The sequence below is a fragment of the Odontesthes bonariensis genome, chromosome 20 (genome assembly GCF_027942865.1).
Source record: "Odontesthes bonariensis isolate fOdoBon6 chromosome 20, fOdoBon6.hap1, whole genome shotgun sequence".
In the NCBI taxonomy this organism is placed as follows: Eukaryota; Metazoa; Chordata; class Actinopteri; order Atheriniformes; family Atherinopsidae; genus Odontesthes; species Odontesthes bonariensis.
The window spans coordinates 17427320-17451035 of NC_134525.1; the positions used below are offsets into that span (position 1 = coordinate 17427320).

The 23716-nt window shown below is 41.8% G+C and overlaps 1 protein-coding gene across 1 annotated transcript in view; it reads right to left on the reverse strand.

Annotated features, from left to right (window-relative positions):
- Nucleotides 1-849: 849 nt before the first annotated feature.
- The window catches only part of kcnb2b (potassium voltage-gated channel subfamily B member 2b), a 97350-nt gene continuing 74483 nt past the window's right edge, over nucleotides 850-23716 (reverse strand). The window contains exon 3 of the mRNA XM_075452513.1: nucleotides 850-6575. Within this exon, the coding sequence (XP_075308628.1) occupies nucleotides 4596-6575 (1980 nt within the window). The 3' untranslated portion in view covers nucleotides 850-4595. The remainder of the gene's footprint in view (nucleotides 6576-23716) is intronic.

The following is a 23716-nucleotide window of genomic DNA, read 5'->3' on the forward strand; positions in this document are numbered from 1 at the left end:
TTATTAAGGATCATTTGGCACATATAAATTGAATCGGAGCGTATGGAAATGTATTTTTTAGCATTTACTTACATATTTAAATCGTAAAAAGGATGGTTGTTGTAAAACAACACTAAAAAACTCCTAACTTTCATTTCATTTGATATTCTAATTGATTGATATGTACTGTGTAAGTAGAGTGTCATATGATGCAAATATATGTAATAAGAGAGGAGTCATTACGTACTAAATAAATCAAATTTTTATTCAGTTTCATTTGATTTCATTCTAGTTATTTGATCAATTTGATTTAATACTCTGACTCTACACTGTCTGGAATACTATGCAAAATTAGTTTACCCAACACAAGCACATATCAAAGCAAATATCTAACATCGAGTGTTTTAATTCATTCTTTCAAACTGACATTGCAATTTAAGAAAATCTAAATAAGAATTCTTCCTTTCGTTTTTAGGTTTTTAAAAGTTCCCGATGTGGTCTCAGAATCCCACAGTGTTATATGCTTAAACTACAGCACAAATATACACATATGTCTTACATAATAAATAACAGGCATTTGGCACACAATAAGGTTTTTTTCCCCTGGCAACAGTCTTTAAAATTAGGGTAAGGTATTGACTTTGCAATGGCATTTTCCAAATTGTGGCCCAAATGGCACTGCTCCTTTGGATTTAGAGAACGAAAGCTAAATAAAACCCCAAACAATAAAAACCTTGCATCTCAGTTTAAAGTGGTGCAAGTAGATGTGCAAAAATCCATCTAATCCAAATGTGTGACCTACAAACACCCGCTCATCTGTAGAGCAGAAAGGATCAGACACAAACATGTGAGTTATATATACATTTATTTGTTATTCTGCATAATGCTAATAGATGTAATGGGGAACAATGCTCGACGGAAATGTTGACAGACATGTACCATAACAAAGTGTTCAGTGGTCACATAATTGCTCGGTCTACTACATGCATACAAAGATCGCTTTTTTTACAGAAACAGTCTGTAGCTCAGAATGTGTCTAATGATAACGTCTCAAAGCTGAGCAAAGAAAATCAAAAATCAAAAGGAAGAGGCAGAATATACAGACATATGAGAACGAACAATGCTGCTTTATGCATTTTAGGGAGAAATGTTTGGTGAGCACAAATGAGCGACACGGACAATATACGTTCTCTCAGAGAAAATAAAGACACAACATTTCCACTCTGTACAGTTTCACAGATGAATATGCCATTGTGAGACAGTAAGACAGAGCACGGTCCTTTTGCTGTCAGCTCGCAACATGAATTTCCACACAAACTTCATCCCAACAGGATATGAACTGCCCTCCAGCTCCCTTGTTTCTCTATTCTATCAGTCAAAACAAAGGATTACTCCAAAGGTAACACAGAGACATGATCACTACAAACAAGGGATGAAGGAAAAAAACTGAATGTACAGGTACAGAAGACAACTTAACCTCCCTTAATAAAGAAAAAAGAAACAGAAAATCCACCGCTGACCCCGCATTTTACATCGGAGAGTACCAAAGAATCTTAGTCTCCGATGAGGGGTCGGCCATCTCATAAAGATAACTCCATGAGGTCTCACGTGAATCTCTGAATGCTGAGTCAGATTTTGCTACTTTGGGCATACAATATGTACACAGAAAAGAGAAAATATGGACCACAACTGATCACCGATGTAATGTAACCACTTGGGAGGACACAGTTTCTTTTCCTATCCTAGCCTTGTCATGTCTGATCACTGTTCCTGAGAGCGCGCCATTGGGGTTGGAGCCTCTGAAGCCACGGGGACTGGAACACTCGGGAGGTGTAATCAGATGGATCAGCTCTGGGACAGTAGCCCTCCTCCTGGCTGTGATCACTCTCCCTGCTTCATGGTCAAATACCTTTCCCTTTCTTTATACTTCTTCCTGCCTCGCTGAAGACTGATGAGGTGAATACTGAACGCGGTACACAGATTTACCCAGGAGGAAGGATATATATTCCGGCTTCTTGGTTCAGGAGCCGAGACATTGATGTGGATTTGACAATACCTTTCAATAAAAGTACAGAAGTAGCCAGTTGATCTTAGCTGTTAAAGAAAAAACAACAAAAAAAAAAAAACAGATAAATCTATCCAATGAGAACATCAGAGAGTCGTAGAAAACCTGAGAACTCAATAACATTACTTGTATCTATTACATAAAGACCTGATTTCTCCTATAAAATTAGAATTTTCTGTACAGTGCTATATGAACAAAGCAAAATGACTTGCTACCTTCTCATAAACAGCAGTATTATGAAAAGGCACGCATTATTTCAACCACCGTATGGCAGGAAATTGTGGTCATGCTCCATTTTGGTTTAGAAAAAATAGAATAATTCTCAGCATTAATTCACAAAAAACATAAAATCCTTTGTTTGTGGCCATGAAAATTAGATCGTATTAATAGCTTCCACAGACGTCTGCTAGATTTGATGTAAATCTAACAGCAATATAAAAGGCCCTGGTGGTCAATTTGGATGCTTATTTCCAAACATAATCAAAATTGAGGTCCAGTCATACCTGGCTATAAGGTGCCTGACAGCATTTTGCCGGCCATATAGTAAGAAAAATTAAAAGTCAAATTCTCATTTGCATTGTTGGTGAGATTCTAGTAGGTGTAACACTGTTTTACCTCATATTAAAGATATAACATCTAAAAAATACAAGTAGTTTCTGCCTGTACACTTACAAATTCCCAAGGACGTAAAATAAAGTGCCACAATTCTTGGCCTGCATAGATTGCAGTATGCAGTATTGCACATTCCACACCTCTCTGTGAAAAACAAACAAACTGACAAAAAGACATGATAATCATAAGAAGAAATGAAACAAATGATTTACCTATCCTCTTCCTCTCATTGCCATTCCGGTTTGTGCGGCTTTCACAAACACCTTCCGGGCACACGCTGACAAAAGTCACACCGTCAATGAACAAATATTCCAGCGATAAATTGGAATCCAAGGCAACATACAACAGGTATTTTCAGTCCGTGTAAAACAACGGCGAGAAGAGAGAAGAACCGGACAAGAAAAGAAGAAACAAGAAAGAAAAAAAAGAGAGAGAGAGAAACTCCTTTGGATTTAAGTTAGACTGAAAACAGTTTTGTTCACAATAAAACACAATAAATCACAGTCCGAGACGCCACAAGATACGTGAGAAGAAACAAAAAGATGCCCTAAACTTTTCAGCAGGATCGGGTAAATTTGCAGTAGTATGGAACAAATGACATCAGAGGATGAACACGATGCAAGTAAACAAACCATAAAGAACAAACATAATAACTATTGTCACAATACATGTCATTACCATTATATGTTATGATGCAGCTGAGATAGATGAAAGCTCATAAGTGTGCTTGATTTGGTCCACTGATATCAGAAGGAATACAGTCATTTCACTGTCTATCCCAGTTGAATTGCCAGAGTAGATACTAATAGTAAAGCATATGTCTTACTGACCAGATGTAAGGTGCTGAATTAACATTTTGTGGAATCTCACTTACCTACGTTAATTTTTCTACCACCAATATAAGCCTACTTATTTAATCCTACTCTTCAAACTACTTCTAGAAGTATATATCTGATGTCAGAGATTAAATAGGATTCTTTCCTGTGATTTGGATGGAATCAAACAGCTGAAAAGGGGATACTGAATCTGGGTACTTACATCTAAAATCGCATGGTAAATATTTTCAGTAGCCCTAGTTTCTGATAGTTACTTGTTTTCACTGATTGCGCACACAGCACACAGCGCGCTCTGCAGGAAGAGAGGTGTTTTTCATTCAGAGATTATTAGATCAGCTGCTATGAAAACCCAAAGCAATAATGTCAATGTTGCAGTTTCATACAGTGTTTCACACAACAACAACAATAACAACGACAAAAAAAACGAAAAACGAAAAAAAAAACATTACAGGGTTGTCATGGGAACAATTTGCATTTCCACAAAAGGTAATGATATGTTGTTGTTTTTTTTTTAATAGGTCGCTACAATGCAACACCCAGTTTGAGGGCTGTTGATTCAAACCCATACCCCTCCTTTTTCACATTAAAACTATTTGTACCTTCAGTCTTCTTTCACCATCCTGTGCATTGTCATTGCCTTACGTGTCCTGGTATTTACAGTGGAGTGCTTTCAGCAAACTAAGCACCGTAAAATATCAGACTTTTTTTTTCTTCGTTTTTTCTTCGTTTTTTTTAATGCATGCTTTTTACAGATGAGTCCCTCTGTGCATTTCCTTCTTTGGCTAGAAAAAGAGTCTGTCATTATGTACACTGGGAGAATCCGTGTCTACGTTGGTCGATGAATTCCCATTTCTCTTTCCCATTTTTCCAGATCCTCCTCCTCCTCTCTGAGTCCACCGTTTGCTCCATAGTCTTTCTCAAATCTGCACAAAGCACTGCAGTTTCTTTTTCAGCAATACACAACAACACAAGTAAAAGAGACTTGTCATGCCATGCAAGAATATCTTTCAACTACAACAGCACCCTTGACTGTTCTTCCTGCTCCCCAACATGCCAGGCTGAGGTTGTGGTAGGTCTTTAGTGACTCAAAGCTTCCCTTATGTTCACATGCTGGTTTCACAGGTTGGAGAGAGGCTGCCATCCCCAGGTATCAGGTGAATATCGGATGTAAACATGTGGTTCTCTACTTTGTGTCCACTTGGATTGCTGTCAGCCTTCCCCTCCTCACCTGCCCCAACTACACCTTGGGTGCAATTTTGTGCTGTTGTCTTGGTTGAAGAGGGCGCGACCGCAGCACCTGCCTCCTCCATCAAGTGTTTCTCTTCGTGGTTATTTGTGGACTGATCCTCATCACCAGGTGGGGTGTCTACCACCAGCCTCTTGGGGGAGCGGGTGTCCTCAGCTATGACTGGCAGCAGCTCCTCTGAACTGGGGATGAGTGGCGACATCTCTCCCCCTGGAGACTCATCTTCCTGGATGCTGGAGCTGATGTCTCCAGGAGAGGTAGTGCTAGGTGGAGTTAGAGGACCTTCAGTGGAAGGTTTGGTGAAGTTGACCTCCAACCCTTTTATTTTCAGAGGGTTATTTCCTATCGGAGGGCTCTGGATATTCTCTACAGCACTGTTAAAGCTATCTCCTTCTTCGATATAAATTTCTGATCCATAACCTGGATTAACGCATTCGTAGAAGCTTTCTTTGTTTCCAGGAGAGGTCTGGTCATCGTCGGTCCTCAGTAGGCTAAGATTTAGAAAAGGTGGGGCCATGCGGTGTCTGATTTGCAATGTACCAGCGTCCTTAACAGCTGAGTTGGAGCCCTGTTTTGTAAAGCTCCCTGAACAGCCAGGAAAGTTATCATCTGCACAGGGCTGGACTTCCTTCATCTCCAGTTGCACCTTCTCCTTCAATGTTGATTCAGGGCTGAGAGATTTCTTCGGTGAGGCAGGGGCAGTCATAGTTGTGCTCAGAGTGCTCATGGAGCTTGTAGTGTTGAGATTGGTGAAGGATTGTGACTTGGTCATCTGGTTGTACATGTCCTCCAGTCTCTGAACATTCAGGTGCTGTGGCGTCCTGTTTACCAGCTGTGGACTTCCAGTGGTGGTGATGACTATACGATGCGGGGAGCTCTGTGGCAGGTACTCTGGGTTTCTTTTATCTGGTGATCTCAGATTGCTTTCGGAGGAGGCATGCCTGGTTGAGCCGCCCAAACGGCTTGGCGACAGGTGGTTGTCGAGGGAGGTTTTGTCCTCTCCTTTCTCAATCACCACATCCATCAGTTCCATACTTCGAGCAAAGGCATCTTTTAGGTTCATTGACACAATGCTGCCATTCCTTTTGGCTCTCTCCAGAGCCTCCCTCCTCTTGATGGCTTTCTCCTGCCTCTTTTGCTCCTTATAGAACTCAGAGAAGTTGTTGACAATAATAGGAATTGGTAGGGCTATGACTAGCACTCCTGCTATACAGCAGAGTCCACCCACAATCTTTCCAAGTAAAGTCTGCGGGTATATGTCACCGTAGCCCACTGTAGTCATTGTAATGGTGGCCCACCAGAATGAGGCAGGGATACTGGTGAATTTGGTGGCATCTTCATCTTTCTCAGCAAAGAAGACCAAACTGGAAAATATCATGATGCCCATGGCGAGAAATAATATTAACAGCCCCAGTTCATTGTAGCTCCTTCTCAAAGTGAATCCCAATGACTGGAGCCCTGTGGAGTGTCTGGCCAGCTTCAGGATCCTCAATATCCTCATGATTCTGAATATCTGCACCACACGACGCACATTTTGGAACTGTAGTACACTCTTGTTGGACTCCGTTAAGAATATGGTAACATAGTAGGGCAGAATGGCCAATAAGTCAATGACATTCAGTGGGCCTTTGAAGAAGCTCCACTTATTAGGAGAGGACAGGAAGCGAAGAAGGTACTCCATGGTGAACCATGCAATACACACGGCCTCTACATGGGCCAGCTGGGGGTTGTCACTAGCCTGGCCAAACTGATCCTTGACCTGGAGCTCTGGTAGGGTGTTGAGAGACAGGGCGATGGTGGAGAGGATGATAAACAATATCGATATGATGGCTAGAATCTGAAAAGAGAGCAGAGAAAGGAATAAAATGTTAGTTCAACACGAGGAAAAAATGTTTGTGTTGTACATAAAACACTAAATACAGATTTAGAACTGTTAGGAACGTGCACCATATACACACAAGCCATTGAATGTTGAATCAAGAAACAGCTGCGATTTGTCTCGCAGGATCAACATTTCATGGCTCAGTTGCTTGTGGCAGACCAGAAACATATTTATAATCAGGGGAGTCTGTTTTGGTTTAAGTCCAAAAAAGATGCATAAATAATGGTTGAAAGGTGTTAAGCATACAGTAAATGATTTGATCCAAAGGAGTGTTTATCTTTGTAAGAAAGGTACTGTGAGTATGTTCCTGAATATAGATGAGCAGCCCATTATGCCTACAAAGATTACTGCCAGGGTAATGTACATGTGTACATAAGGAGATTGTAGGGTAGCAAGAAAATGCTAAGTGATGGAATTTCCCAGTGTTAAAGGAGAACTCCGGGGCATTTGAAGCGCATTTCCATTGCTAGAGGTTGTCAAATACTGATAGTAGGACACAGACAGGTGCAAATCTGCGCTACCTGTGTGGAGATCGCGCTGTTCGCTCAGCCTGTCATGCGAGGCTAATATGTGGTGGCTAGGGGCAAGCGCTAACCCTTCCACGTAAAACAACAACTTGCACACTGCAGAAACGTCACACCACTTTATAAACCATCCAACAATAAAGTCACAAGCCTTACCATCAAAACCATATGCATGATTCTCACATTACTGGCATGGGGACGTTACAAAACAACTTTATAAACAGCATGTAACTCACCGGTTAGTTGTACGCTCGCGCATGTGAAAGCCCAAAAGAGTCAATGGACGATACTCCCATATACAAAGCAATTATCTTCTCTAGAAAAACTGCGTTCAAGTATTTAAAACATTACAACAATACATGCCCAGTAATATTGTTGAAATGTTTTAAATACTTGAACGCAGTTTTTCTAGAGAAGATAATTGCTTTGTATATGGGAGTATCGTCCATTGACTCTTTTGGGCTTTCACATGCGCGAGCGTACAACTAACCGGTGAGTTACATGCTGTTTATAAAGTTGTTTTGTAACGTCCCCATGCCAGTAATGTGAGAACCATGCATATGGTTTTGATGGTAAGGCTTGTGACTTTATTGTCGGATGGTTTATAAAGTGGTGTGACGTTTCTGCAGTTGTTTTACGTGGAAGGGTTAGCGCTTGCCCCTAGCCACCACGTATTAGCCTCGCATGACAGGCTGAGCGAACAGCGCGATCTCCACACAGGGAGCGCAGATTTGCACCTGTCTGTGTCCTACTATCAGTATTTGACAACCTCTAGCAATGGAAATGCGCTTCAAATGCCCCGGAGTTCTCCTTTAAAGATTTGAATGAAGGCAACATTGCATGAAAGATCACTAAATAATTAGAATAGTAAAGGTGGTGGAAATAAATTTAGGAAATAAATGAGTGTTTTGGTGGAGACCTCATTAAAAGGGTAAAAGGATTTTGGCTCCACCACACAATGGTCTAAAACTCTCTCTGCCTGTCATAAAACTATTCTCGCTTTCAGTTTCTAAAGAAAATTAACTTCACGTATTGTGCTTGAAAACTATTGGTGGTTTTTGTGAAACAGCAGCACCCTTTACTCTGCCCTCAGTTCTGTAAGGGGATGGTTAAGAACATCCGGCGTAATCCTGTGAGGTCAGCACTGCACGAGATTGTGCTTCAGCTGCAGCTCTTTATCTCGACCAGGATTTATTGACCACGATTGATTAAATCTGGCCTAAGATGTCCTGACTGAGGTTTGTTATTTATAAAACGAGTATGTGAGCAATGCAATGTGAGGTGAGGGGAGGATTGGGCTTGGCTGTCACATCACGTTATGTGACGAGCTGAATATTTCATCTGTGGGATTAGTTGATGTCTTTTTTTTCCCCCTCCTCGCAGCTCAACCCAGCTGAACTCAGTGTCTGCATCGTACAGGTGAAACATCTCCTTCACATGACTGCAGCATCACGTTTACTGAAATACAGTGCATGGAAAAATTTGCATTCTTTTGTGAAAAGTCCTCTGTGACCTAAACAATATAAAACCTATTAAGTACTAATGAAGAGAGATTGAAGAGTCTCAGTTAAGACAGGAAAACAAGGCATTCTGAATACTAATCAGCAACCACATTGACTTGCAGAACACACTCCTAATCTTACATAAATTTACACTCTCAAGAAACTTACTGTACCTCCTTTGAGAATTGAGAATTTAGCTTCCATCATATATTAGCAGTTGTCAAGAGAAGATCACACTCAAGGATTTTCCACTGTTTAAGCCCACTGTTAACAGCTTATGAGCAATTTTTTTTAATAACAGGGGAAACCTTCTGCTCAGTGATAAGTGGAGAATAAATGCAATCAGAGAGCAAAATAGAGGGTTTGGTGTCATGGCTCAGCATGGGAAGTATTATCACTAAATGAATGCTGGTACTGATTAGGTTAAACCTATTAGCAGCTAAGTGAGGCAACTAAGGTAGCCCTGGCACGGGGCTGAAAGACTATAGAGTCAAAGTAAGGACCCAGATTGCCTCGGTGCCCCTGAACTTTTTGGCAAGCTCATTAAAAGCTCACATCTTGCTGTCAAACCTTTGTCTGTGTTACTAAAAGAGGTACAAGAGAAGACACGAGCATGAAATAATGATTTTGCTCAGTTTAAAAGCTTATGGGTGGGAAATTGCATTAGCTTAAAACAAAGACTTTTCGGATAAAGCACAATATGAAGCGTAGTACTGTATATATGATTCACTGACATACTTCAGAGGCCAACTAGTCTTTATTTAGACTCCAATTAAATGCCTCAGAGGAGACAGTTAATCTGCTACTGTTCCGCACTTTAAAAATGCACTATGGACAGCTGAATGAAAGGGCGTGTGGGCACGAACGCCAGAGTGTTCGTGCAATGTTTTCGTTGACACTCACCCATGCCGACTCTCTCCCTCACACCCTCACACCCATTTCTCATGGACATCACAAGTGCCATTTGAGGATGAGGATGAACAATCCTGAGGTGGCTTGCATTAACCTAAGCTGTAATTGAGTGGGAGTAGTTAAGAGGATCAATTACTCAGCCTCCGTTCCTGTTCCCATACATTGGCATGTGCTGCAGCACTAAGTATGGCAACAACCGTTGTGCACGGTGGATTAAAAAAGAAAGAAAGTTGAAACAAGTACAGCAAAGACACTTGGCCAAAGGGCGACCCAGAGGATAACAGACAGGAAATGGAGCAAGAATTTTGTTGGTTAACTCTGTTTCATAATCTGTGCCATTATTCTCTTGCCAGAAGTTCACAGAGTAAAACAGTTGAGATTAGAATCAAGTCTCATGACTTCACTATGTTGTGTGTTCCTCAATGTGCTCAATTTGTAGACAAGCTTTAATATGAAGTGGTGAATTATGAACCACATAACTTAAGTAACTCCTTTCTTTCATGGTGGTGCCACTGAGGTTTTGACTTGGAAAATGTCATAGTCAGTTCACAGACAGGCTGCTCATGAGACCTAATTGGCTTAGATGGGATGGAAATGTCCTCAGATGACTAGGTGATTTACGACATGCTTTAATTGTACGTGGCCATTTTGGCCAAAGCCCTATTTCTCCACCACCTCTACAGCAGCAGAGGCTGCTTTGCAGGACTGTGCTGGAGTGCTGCATCAGTTTGACATTTAACATGAGATGAAAGACAGATGGACAAAGAGAGGGAGAACATTTCACTGTCACATGGCTTAGTTTTACACAACTGTCTGATGACTTCCCTTAGTACTTTGTTTATTACTCTTAGGCATATTATAATCAGGAATAGACAGATAACCCGAGGGGTGGCTCAAATCCTTAAAGGGATAGTTCGTCTCTTTTGACATGAAGCTGTATGACATCCCATACTAGCAATATTATTTATGAACATTTTCTTACCCCCTGCTGCGTACTGTGAGTCGAGTATGCGTTCAAAAGAGTAATACATTTGCATCACAAAATCTTTTTCCTGGACAACGATTTTGTGATGCAAATGTATTACTCTTTTGAACACATATTGTTTTGAGAAGCAAAACGCCTTATTTTCTTCAACGCCAAAACGAGGCTGGAACTCGGCTCACAGTACGCAGCAGGGGGTAAGAAAATGTTCATAAATAATATTGCTAGTATGGGATGTCATACAGCTTCATGTCAAAAGAGGCGAACTATCCCTTTAAGGGACAGCTTAAAAATAAGTACTGATTTATGCAACTTTATTGACAGAGGGGAAACTACTTTAGCCATGAACCCTAATATTTCCATTCCACAGCCAAAAACACGAGATAAAAAAGTGTGTTGACCCTCCAGAGAAGACCCACGAGAGCCACAACCTGAAGAGTCCTCCCAAATGTCTCTTCTGAGTCTCTTTTTAGCTTCATCTTCAGTCATCTCTCCTACTACTCTCAACATTCTGGGAATCACCTCTACTCTTCCTCTTCACAAGCAGCAGTCAATAGGGGCACTAACTCCTCTCTAAATGTCCTGTCAACAGTGACAGCCCTGCGGTCGCAGTTATGCCTCACTTCTTGCATCACCCCCTCGTCTCTGCCTCCTTCCACACTTTGAAGGTGGAAAGATGTGAGGAAGAAGAATAACCCGTGACACTCCAGCGACCCATCTCCCAGTGCTGGGGATGCTATTGATTGTGTACACATCACATTATGGACACTGTGCCAAGCCCTGCGAGCCCCTATTGATATCCGTTCTCAGAGCTCTTATGGACCATGATCCACCTGTGAGGCCCCCACTGACCCCCCTCCTACTCCTGCACTTGTGTCATCAATTTGTGCCTGGACAAATTGAGCCATTCCTTAGGTATGATAATTTTTTGCTGCAGAATCAATCTGGGTGATTATGGCTATGGTAATGAGAATTGATTGCGATACTTGTGTGGTTTTTCATCTACTGACAGAAGAAACATCAACAGAATGAAAGGTTTCCTCTCCCAAAAAGACCAGGAGAAACTCATCCATGCATTCATCTCCAGTAGACTTGATTACTGTAATGCTCATTTAACTGGACTTCCCAAAAAGAGCATTAAACATCTGCAGCTCATCCAGAACGCTGCTGCTGGAGTTTTAACCCGGACAAAGAGATCTGAACACATCCCACCAGTTTTAAAATACTCTGGCTTCCAGTCAGTCACAGAATAGATTTTAAAAGCCTGCTGATGGTTTACAAATCCCAGAACGGTTTAGGCCCAAAATACATCTTTGATATGTTCAGAGAATATAAAGCCAGCAGAGCTCTTAGATCCAAGGACTCAGGTCAGCTGGTCCAGTCCAGAGTCCAGACTAAACATGGAGAAGCAGCATTTAGCTGTTATGCTGCCAACAAGTGGAACAAACTGCCAGTGGAGATTAAACTTTCACCAAATGTAGATATTTTTAAATCCAGGTTAAAAACATTTCTTTTCTTATGTGTCTATGCATGAAATCTGCACGGTATCTATAGAAAAAATAAAAAATAAAATTTGACTTTGACTTCTGGTAATGTATCTATTCCAGTGTGATGACCACAATCAAGGCATGCGCAGCTGCTGGCCCGCACATGGTACCAGCTTTCTGCCTACATCAAAAAAATTTGGGTAATTTAATGTTTTACTGTTTTTATAAGTTTAGGGCTGCACGGTGGTGTGGTGGTTAGCACCGTCGCCTTTCTGTGTGGAGTTTGCATGTTCTCCCCGTGTATGCGTGGGTTCTCTCCGGGCAATCCGGCTTCCTCCCACTGTCCAAAAACATGCATGTTAGGTTAATTGGTGACTCTAAAATTGTCCTTAGGAGTGAGTGTGACTGCGTGTGTGGTTGTTTGTCTGGTTTGTCTCTGTGTGGCCCTTTGATGGACTGGCGGCCTGTCCAGGGTGTACCCCGCCTCTCGCCCGATGACCGCTGGGATAGGCTCCAGCCCTCCTGCGACCCGACGACGGATTCAGCGGTATAGATAATGAATGGATGTTCTAAGTTTAAATGTGTCATAAGCAACTCCTGCTTCATTATTCAGATCACTGGCTTCATGTGCTGCAAAAAGTTTAGGGGATGCAAATGGCAAAGGATGACTCCTAAGCAACAAATGCTGTAAGCCATTACCAACAATGGCATTATGAAAGAACTTTGCCGCTGATACTTAAAATAAGATTTATAAAGCATGGATGGATGAGTATGACTTGCATACATAGCCTTCCAGAGGCCCGACATTAATCAACAACAAAAGAGGGGAGATTCCCCCGCCTTTATGCACTGCTCTGTCAAGATTCCGCAGGCCTTTACTGTGGCCGCTTTCCAACAGACTTCACACAGACAGAGAACGAGAGACACAGAAATGGATTGTGATATTTGGTGGCCATCACCCGCTTTATTCTGCAGATCCTCCATGTCTTGGAAGAATGCCATGGTCATTACCATTTGGGCCCCGATTCTAAAGCCATCAGTCTGTGGTAAAGATAATTGAGTTCATAAAGCACTGCGAGTAAAAAAAGTAAAAATAAAAAAAATGACAAAACTAAAACGAGTATTGGCATAACAACTGCATGCAACTGAAATATGTCTCAAAACCTCAACCGCAACAAAATCAGATGAAAAGAAACCACTCCAGCATCCATCTGGTGAACTATCTTTGGAGACTCCAGAGGGAGCCGGGCGCATAACAATGACTTCTTATTATTTCAAGAAAACTATTGAGCTGTTCTCCCACCTCTGACAGTTCTCAGTGCAGTCAGTAATTGCAGTGGATATTAACCATCTGTCTCAACATAATGCAGAATCACCAAACTCTGTCACTTACGATTTAATTTGTCATCAGTCAGCGAAAACCATATTATGTTTTTGGCAACCTTTGTCAGGATGTCGTGATGTGATTAAAGTCACTATTTCAGGGTCAATCTCAGTGAAGTGCGTCACAATCAGCGTGATAGACCAACTCTGCATGTCAATGATTTTTCTCGTTGATTGCTTTGGAAAGAGCAAAGCCCTTTTGGCTCTCTGGTACACTTCTCTTTTTTTTTTTGCTGGAGGCACGCAACAGCAGAAACCAGAGGGTATCGGCCAGTGTTTTATGCCGAGGGTGTGAAGATCAGTCAGCAACACAAAAAATGGTTGAGTGGGCTGACAGCGTATGAGAGGAGCCTTAATCAATAACCACTTCTCATCCCATGGCAGGCCACCTGCACTGTGTGGTACCACAGAGCAAGCTAGTCATTTTTTAGCCACAATATGACAGTTGGAAAAAGATGCAGAAACCAATAAATAACTGATATAACTACATTGTGTCAGCAACGATGCTCCATTACATTATAGAGGGTCGGCATGCCAATAATTATCCGGTTGAAACCTTATATGCGGAAAATGATACACTGACAATGTCTAATTTGGTGTTGGTTGAAATTCTATATTACTTAAATCCTTTTGAGGTAATCTTTTACTCAATGCAATGATGGCAATGGGAGAGAAATGTGTCAATGTAAAAAGCCCTGAGAGCAGCAAAACAAACAGTACAGAGAATGTGACTTTGTGAGATTCTGTGCCTCAGGCTTTTTTTTTTGGTTTTCACACTCTGGTTACCAGCCAGTGTTTCACCAAGCTGCACCCTTTCTTTAACAAAACTACGAGCCACATCCCACGCCAGGAGAAAACTGAGTCTGAGCCCATGCATTCAAGTCACAGATCGCTCCATTAGGACAGTTTCGGAAAGAGAGTTGGCCCACTACTGTCAAAGCCAGCGAATGCAGCGGCTGTCATCTCGAGGCCAACGTTTTCCTGGCTGCAGTGATAACAGCCCATAGTCTGCTGCAAAGACAAATCGAAGGAGGTGTCATCACTCAGATGAATCAAAATGAAAGTGGGATCTTAACTCTAAACTTGTCAGTGCGAGTGGCACTTTATTTAAGAATCCACGTCAGGGCATTCCAATTACATAAATGACACAAGTTACAGAGTCACAACGGATGAAGTCAGCACAATAATAACAACAACAAACACCTGGTAGATTTCAGCAATGACAAAAAATGACTGTGGATTCAAGATAGTCACTGGTTATGTGTTTTGGCAAAGCAGAGATGAGGATTTGGTAAGGCTGTTATTGATATAAAACAAAAGATTACCTAATGTTGAACACAAAAGTCTAAGTATCAGCGTTTTCCATAATGTCTAACCTGAATCTGGCAACAGCTGCAAAGAAAAACTCTGCTACTTATGGGGACTAAGCTAGTCATGCTAACACTTGTCTAAAAAACAGAGAAGGGAAAGCAATTATCAGTACAAAATTAAGCAAAAGAAACATTTAAACAATACTCCAAGAATATGATATATATTATACCTTTTTATACCAGCACCTATGGTGCTGTTAACTAATCACATTGGATTTGGTTGTAAAGCATTGCTAGGTAACAAGCTAATGAGCTAGCTAGCCAGGCACGCAAACTTTGTCGAAGTGTTTATACATTTCTTCAAGACTCCGAACAATTATTAAAGTTTACATTTCAATATGATCAATTTGATGATCTTTTCAATCTGAAAAAATCAAACCACCAAAAACTGCATGTTTCCATACACACACATATCAGGGAGGTAAGTGTGAGCTACACCTGTACCTACAGTCCATAGTAACACAAAGCATTGCTGACCAGCACAGCTTTTTCAAGGTAATTTAGGTACTCAGTCACAGTTCTAACATCTGCATTTCAAATGCTAAAGGTCACACCACAACATAGGTGGGACATTTCTGGACTCATACTTACGGGAAACTCAGCAACCCTCCGTCTCAATCAAGTATATTGATGACCTTATTTAAAGCTCCATCAGAATCCTTGAGCCATCTACTGACTGAAATAGATACCTATGTTTGCTTCATCCTTCTGTGCATCCTGTAACATAGCCCTTTACCCCTGATATCAGATTTCTACTGCCAATAGCTATAGTCTTCACGACAGATATGACTGCAGTTCAACAATACTTCATGATTCTGCTGGAAAAAAAAAGAAAAAGAAAATATATCCTACTGTGTGGTTGTGCTATTCCTGTGTCCTACTCAGCACTTTTGTGAATTAATCGTTGGCCGTAAAAGTGGTTCCCGCAGAGACAAGGCCTCTGAGGAAGGGCAGAGTGAAAAGTCATGCACAATGTGCCTAAAGACTTTAAAGTTCAGAACAAACAGAATTTAAAGTCAGAGTCTTGATTAGTCTTAGTGAAATTAACATTTTGAGCTCTTTCACCTCTGGCAAACTCAAATTGCACTAGTCCTTATTGCACTTTTCCACCGGTTCTCGCTGTCCTTACTCAGTAATTTGTCCGACACAATTACCCTCTTGGCCCCCTTGCAGCCAATTACGGCCCAAAACCTTTGCAGCACAAATGTCAGGAAGAAAAACAGGTAGATTAAAACAGGTTAGGTAGATAAATGGAATAGACTGGCAAACTTTGAGGAGTGAGAGCAGGATATTGTGTTTTCCTGTTACACTGTCAAAATTACAAAGATATGTGAGTGGACTTTGTTGCTGAAATTATACCAATTCATAACAAGCTTAACCCCTCTCGTGATAAACAAAATAAACTGCCTCTAGTGCGAAGGAAATCCATTAAAATTAATTCAGCGACTGGTAAGGATGTATGTAAGAATGTGCCATGAGCTATGAGACAGTTAGAGCTGAGAGTTGACTTGTTTCTATGCCTTTGTCTTCTCTTGTCATCAGGTGCAATGTAACTGCTCTAGCAATGCCTTACCATGGCAATAAATCTTGTTGATGATACATGGATATATACTCACATAAGATGGCAATTTAAACCATTGTATTTCCTTTCACTGCTGGCTGTACAATAAAAAAAACATGTGTACGTGCATTTGTGTGCACATTTCTAGTCAGAACAAGCCTTTGGCCCTCATGCTGTGACAGCATTATTAACCTATATGAGCCTGTCACATCCTCCCTGAGGAAAGAGAACAGAAAGCATACCAGAGATACAGATAGTGCCCTCTTCATCATTCACACACATGGATACACATGTACATACAAGCATTTTCCAGTAGCCTACTGACCAGCCACAACAATAAAATCACTGACAGATTAAGTTAATGACCCTCAGCATATGTTTACGATGCAATGTCCCTGGCATTCATGTGGACCTTGCCATGACACATGATGCCCACCAGACCAGACAAGACCTGAAGTTAGTTTATGCAAATTCCACATCAAACCACATGCGCATTTTAGTGCGTCTGCATGCAAAAAAAATGATCATTTAAAAAAAGAATGAAAAGCAGTAATACCAGAGGAAAACCGCATGATTAAAATGATCATTTTCTTATGATTTGAATAATTTCCATCTGAGTAGTTTTGTTTTCCTGCAGGGGTACGTGTTATTATGTGTGTCAGAAAAAGTGAGAAAGGCAGTCAGCAGGGCAAAATATAATTACCTCTAAGTGTGCAAGTCCCTGCGACTGAGTGGTGATCTCTGTTTTAATCACACCAGCCAAGACGCCATAATCACCAATTCCTCGAATCCCAGATCGTAAGAGGGAACATGGACCGTGTAACACTTAATATTCATGATGCACTGAGTACTGCAACGATCGTACAGGGAGGTTGGCTGTACAAGCGCTTTTCCTGCTTGTGTGCAGATAACAACACGAGAAGGATCTCTTACAAACTCCCTGCTCCCCTCTACCCCCAAGTCTCCTGATAACCACATCCATCTGTGCTTGGAGGCTGAGGTAGAAAAGGAGAGTGGGGTAGCTGTGGTGAAGATGCATAAAAGCCTCTGCGTGCAGTGCGTTCCAGAAGTTTACTCAGACTAAAAGTCACATCTCCTGGGTGCTTTTCCTTCACAGATAAGACTGGGAAAACCTCACAGGAGAAACTCACTCTTTCCTCCACCTCCCACACACAGATGCACATAGGCAAGTGCATGCATACAAAATGCTCTGATACATACTGTACAAATTCTTCCTACTTGGCCTTTGTATTGCTAGCAGTATAGTTTCCTTTCAAAACACATTATCACACTCAGCAGGCCGCTATACCTCTAAACACTGGAACCTCACATTAAAAAAGAAAAAGCTTACCGTCTGAGTCAAACTGTGTAACCATGGAGATGTCTCCGAGTAGTACTAACAAGTGGAATGCAGCTTTGTGACCTAAACAAAATTTTTTTCTGAGCGAAGCCCTTTGAGCAGCAGGACGATGGAGACAGATTTTAACTGTAAAGAGAAGTCACACTGGAATTCAAAGCAACAACCGCGAGCCTCTAAAACTGCTGTCATGAATGGCAACAATATGATAGAAATAATTGGTTTAAAGTAGTGGTGGAAAAGCTATGCATATTTTGGGACGTGGGCGTTAGTTTAGCTGACTGAAGTGTGCCTCGGTCCACAAGAGGGAGCTCCTCCTCCCTCTAGAGCTGAATACAGCCAGTGAAATCTTTTTTTCGTTACAGTGTAATTTAATTTTCTTCTTTGCTGCCAGGAGGTTGGGTGGAATAGGGGAGAAAGTTTCATGCTGGGTTATAACAGGAAGAGCTGTTATAATCCCTCAGCTACACCCTCTATCCTTCACGCAGAATATAAACAGCACACGTTCCCTGTGTCCTCCCTTGTCACTCATGTGGGAATGCAGAAAGATATCAGTCACCAAGGAGTCAGTTAATCCTAATCAGGAATAAACAAAACAGAGGAACGCACAATCCTAGGAACAAAGTGGCTTGAATAATTTGTATTCTTCACATCGGCATCAAGCGTTCACCTGAACTCCATCATTCCAAAATCTAGTCTGTTTGACTTCTGGCTTCAGATGTGCACATCCTGTCAGTCACAGTTGTTTCCCTCACAAAGTCTCTTTCAAGTTATGTGCTGACAGTGCAAAACTGTGTCTTGGCTGAGTTATTCGGCTTCCCTTGCAAGGACACACCTGCACATGCATCATCGTCGGTTTCAAACAATTTATCATCAAAACTAATATGCCACACAAACCCTAAATCATGCACACAAACATGTACGCACATTCTTGCTTTTTTCTCTTTGCCTGATAGTAGTGAACATGCTTCTCTGTCTTTCCTCAGGGAAACTGGGGTAAGTGTGAGCCAAAGTGTGTTTACCACAAGTAGACTGACAACATGGTTTCCTCTCTAATGTGATTCACCCTGATGATGCTTGTATGAATATATTCAAGAGTGAGGCCGATATGGGAGGGGAATCAAGACAGGTACTAGAGCAGCCCTGTAAGTAAATAAGTAAATAGACACTTAATGAACAGACAGCAAGACCAATAAGCAGAAAGAAAAAAAAAACTAATAAGGAAATAATAAAGACATATATAAAGACACTTTTTTATGAATTTCATCTGTCCTGTTGCCACTATTTATCTCCCAAAGCTTCTGCTCCTAAATCAGTATAACTCTAATTAATAATGTAATCTCTTTATCTCAATTGCCACTCAACACCTCAACGCTGCTGTCTTCTGCCAGGGAATGAGGGAAGCTTAGTGTGCATGGTGTCAATAACATATTGACGCTTGTCTCCGTAACCATAGAAACTTGTGAATGGAATCCCCGGTTCTCACATTTGAAAGGCATCTGTCATCACAAGGACAGGAGATTTTGTGCCTTTGATATCTTATCTTGCTTCTGAAAGTACACACCCACATCTGCACACAAGCATATATAAAAGAAAAAAATACAAACCTTAGAGTAATTTCAGCAATTATCTAGGGCAACCTCTTCCGCAGAGCAACACATGCTGCTCTCTCCCTCGCAATGTGCCATTATGTTTACTTCACAAATGACTCATGCTGGATCATACTTAGTGGTTGTCAGCAACAAAAGAACAGGCAACACACCACAATAGAAATGTGACATTGCAAAAAGAGTGGTATGAATGACTGAGCAATTGAGCTCAGTGGTGCTTCGTGGCCGTGGCAGGCTGGGAGCGCTGATAAGGGAGCTGTAATAACGAACAGTGTTTCACAGCCTTTGTTCCACTGCAAATGAGAACGTTGATCACCAGGCTTGGGAGCGGCAATGGTTTTCTGTTTCCATGGCGAGTGAGGTATGCCTGTGTGTGTATATGGTAAATCCGAGTGGGTGGTAGAGTAGTGGAAGACAGGATATATTGCTAGGGTGACTGTCCTTGAAAAGGCCAGATTGGGACGCCCCCTACTCTTCATGGGAGATTTCCTTTAATTAATCCAAATGGGGACGTTTGCAAGACACACAAGCAAAAATACACACACACACACACGCGTGCGCACGCACACAAACAAGCAGATGACTGCACTCACCGTGACTGAAATGGCAAAGGAGATAACAAGAGTATAGATCTTTCTTTAATGGAAGTTATCATTAGTCATGTAATACCAAAAATGATCAAATATTCAGTAATATAATGACGAGTCAAAAGCTATGCTAGGAGCTCAACCAGGGTGTGCTCATTATTTCAACAGTTGCTGATTAATAAGAAAAAAAAGCTTATGGAAATTTAAACATGAAAAAAAAACTCAAGTTGTTAGCCTGGTCTGAGGTGGTTTAAGCTTTTTTCAAAAAGAGTCAAGTGCACTTAAGGGTAGAACAAAATACCTTTTCTGAATAAGGTCTCACAAGCAGCAAATGATCAACTGTTTCCACTTAGAGTGAAGAATAATGGCAAATTCTTGCTAACATGAAAGAAAACTACTGTACAACACTTCCAGCTGGAAATTTCCTGAAGACATCTCTCTATTTTTATCACAAGACACCAAGATGACCCCTTTTGCTTATCGATATAAAATAGAAATGTCAAATCCTGTGAATGGCTGGCAGCTTATTTATGCTGGGAAAACCAGACAGGGTTTGTAAACCTCTCTGGAACAGTTTGTTTCATTCATTGTCTTTCTGACACAATCCAATGAACTGAAACCATGTACCTAAACGGTAAAGGTACGAGCACTTGGGAGTCTGATCAGGCGGAACAGGAAACTCAATTTGAGGGCCACGATGGAAAACGAGAGCAGCAGCTGTGGTGTGAGCAACTAGACAATTTTACCTTGTGGTATAAGTTCACTTTTCCAGCACTAGTCTGACAGCCAGACATTCTCCTGATGCAAAGTAAGTACTTGATACCACAGTCTGGGATACTCAGTACAACACCCATTCAGGCTCGTTCAGTATTTATAACGTTGTATTTCCCACAGTGGAATGGTGACCATGGCAGTGATTTGTCTGCTTTAAAACTTATCTTGTCATGAATTTTTTGTACGTGTGTCAGCTGCCATCACTGATCAACACATTAGTGTGTTGTGAGTCAGTGTGACCATCCAGCTTATGGTTCAGCCAAATCAGGTAATCAGCACAGATACTTTGGAGCAGGTATAGGATTATCAAATCTCTGTGTGTAAGACGATAAGCTCCCACAACATTTCCGCAAACACAATGAGTGTTTCCGTACAGGCGGAGGGAAGCAGCTGAAAAAAGCCAGGTGTATATCAGATTATTTGTCTATTACCTCTCATGTGGGGCAAACAATGACTAACTGCTTACAACCTCTTTATATCCTTACTAAAGATAGATTCAAATCCTGTTACAATTATCCTGAGTCATCCTCACAATGAATGGAATGAATGGTCATGAAGATTCAAACTGCAGGTACATGCAGGAGTAGGAGCAGCAAAAGGGAACCTCTGGTGTTGCACCAACACATGGACAGTGGATTCTCATGTATCTATGTGGTCGATTTGCTTTAAAGGGATACGCCACCCCCAGGCCAAATTAAGTGTATCCCCGCATTCCCGAGACATAAATAAGTGTGTGGGAGTGTTTTCCTGGCGACCCAGGCATTGTCCGAATCTCACAGCACTGACCATTGCTTGGTTGCGCGTAATACATACATGCTAGCGTCGCCAGCGTCGCCAATCGAAATATTTCGCCCAACGTGAATTAATTTACTTGATTTACCTTCTAATTACTGTGTGAGTGGTGTACTTTCACATCGAGTGCAAATGACTGTGTAAATCTACACAGAAGGCTTGGTTTGCTCATGTCGGTTTGGGAACTAGTTTCCAGTGCGGAAAACACAGCCGAAGCACACTCCCCGCTACGTCATTGGGAATTCCCCCCCTGGCTGCTTCACGCTGGTGGTGGGGGTGGGGGGGGGATTCCCAATGACGTAGCGGGGAGTGTGCTTCGGCTGTGTTTTCCGCACTGGAAACTAGTTCCCAAACCGACATGAGCAAACCAAGCCTTCCGTGTAGATTTACACCGTCATTTGCACTCGATGTGAAAGTACACCACTCATACAGTAATTAGAAGGTAAATCAAGTAAATTAATTCACGTTGGGCGAAATATTTCGATTGGCGACGCTGGCGACGCTAGCATGTATGTATTACGCGTAACCAAGCAGTGGTCAGTGCTGTGAGATTCGGACAATGCCTGGGTCTCCAGGAAAACGCTCCCACACACTTATTTATGTCTCGGGAATGCGGGGATACACTTAATTTGGCCTGGGGGTGGCGTATCCCTTTAAGATTTACAAATCTGCCTTCATGCCTCGACATATCAATTTTTGTGGAGGCATGAAGGCAGAATTGTAGTTTAGCCAGGGGACATACTTTCCTTTCAAAAAAGAAACTAACTTTGAAGTGCACATGAACGCACGATGCAAGTATTAATACTATCATTAATACATGTCTCATACTAGTAGTCTTAAACTACAGACTGATTAGAATGGAAAAGTAATCTGTACTAGCTTACAAATAGTAGCAAACAGGACAATCAGAAAACACGAGAAAAATGTGTTATTACTGACTTGGACAATTAAAGCTGATAAATTTGTGTAACTTTTACAGGGATCTGTATCATTTTTAGGGCAGTTTTAAAATCCCAAATCCATGACACAGTGAGATTGAGTATATAAAATGAGCAAAAAAGTAACCACACCTCTAACACTCAAACATGATACATAAGCATCAGATTAGCAACTAGTTAGCCAACTGTTCTGCTTTAGTTAAATTTTCGAACAAGAAAAACTGTGTCAGTTTCGTGAAGAGAGAAGCTGAAATGCAGAGCCAGATACGCCAGCAATGCCACCGCCCATTGTGGAGGTTTGGGTTCTAAGGCCTACTCAGACAACCAAAGTTTCAGGACTAACTATGGTCAGAGAACATTAGTTGATTACATTTGTGCAGAGCTGCAGTTATAAGCCCCTTTCACACTGCCGAATAACCCGCGTTTAATCCGCGAATTTAGCGTGTCTGCTGTTGCGTTCACACTGCCGACCCGGGCTGCCGCGTCAACTCGACTCGCCTTTCGACCCGCGTCGGACCCTAGTCTTTTTGCCGAGCCGAGTTTGATGTGAACGCAATCGACGCGGGTCGGACGTGGGCGTGGCGTGACGTGAGGAGTTTAAAAGACAGAATGGACAGCTGATTCAGAACAACAGCGAGGTGAAGACAAGTTTCACTCTGTTTTAGCTTACATCAAGTTGGAGACATATTTTAATATGGCCAACTGGGGAGACAAGGAGGTCCGCGAGCTCCTCAGCCTCCGAGCAGAGGACGTTATTTACCGCCACATTTCGGGGACTATAGTGCTCTTGTATTCTCCGCATATGTTCTTCGGCGGCATCCCACGTTGTAACCATCCACACCCCGTAAAATAACATCTTCATGAACTGCATATACAATTGCAAAAACGAGCCCTCAAGGTGTATTTAACTCTACCTCCGACGCATGGCTTGTGCCTACGTCATTGTACACGCCCAGCATTTTATGTGTTTCGTGTGACGCTCTGCCACAAGGCAACGCCCCCTGAACTCGGCTTCAGGCGACACGGGTCACAGACACGCCAAGCATTCACATTGCTCGACGCGGGTCGAAGGTGCAATTTGGACCCGCTAAGGTAGCGGGTCGCAGTGTGAAAGGGGCTTTAGAGAGCTCAGGATTACCGTCAAACAAACAAACTTTTACCAGAGATAGCTGGTATAAACAAGTACGATACACAGCTGTGACTGCCGGACTCACTTTCTCGCTCCCCCATTGGTTCAGTCATGTTGCGCTATATCCAATATAAGGTCAAATATGAATCCAATATCAAACATTTTTGGCAAATTAGTCTTCAGCTGGA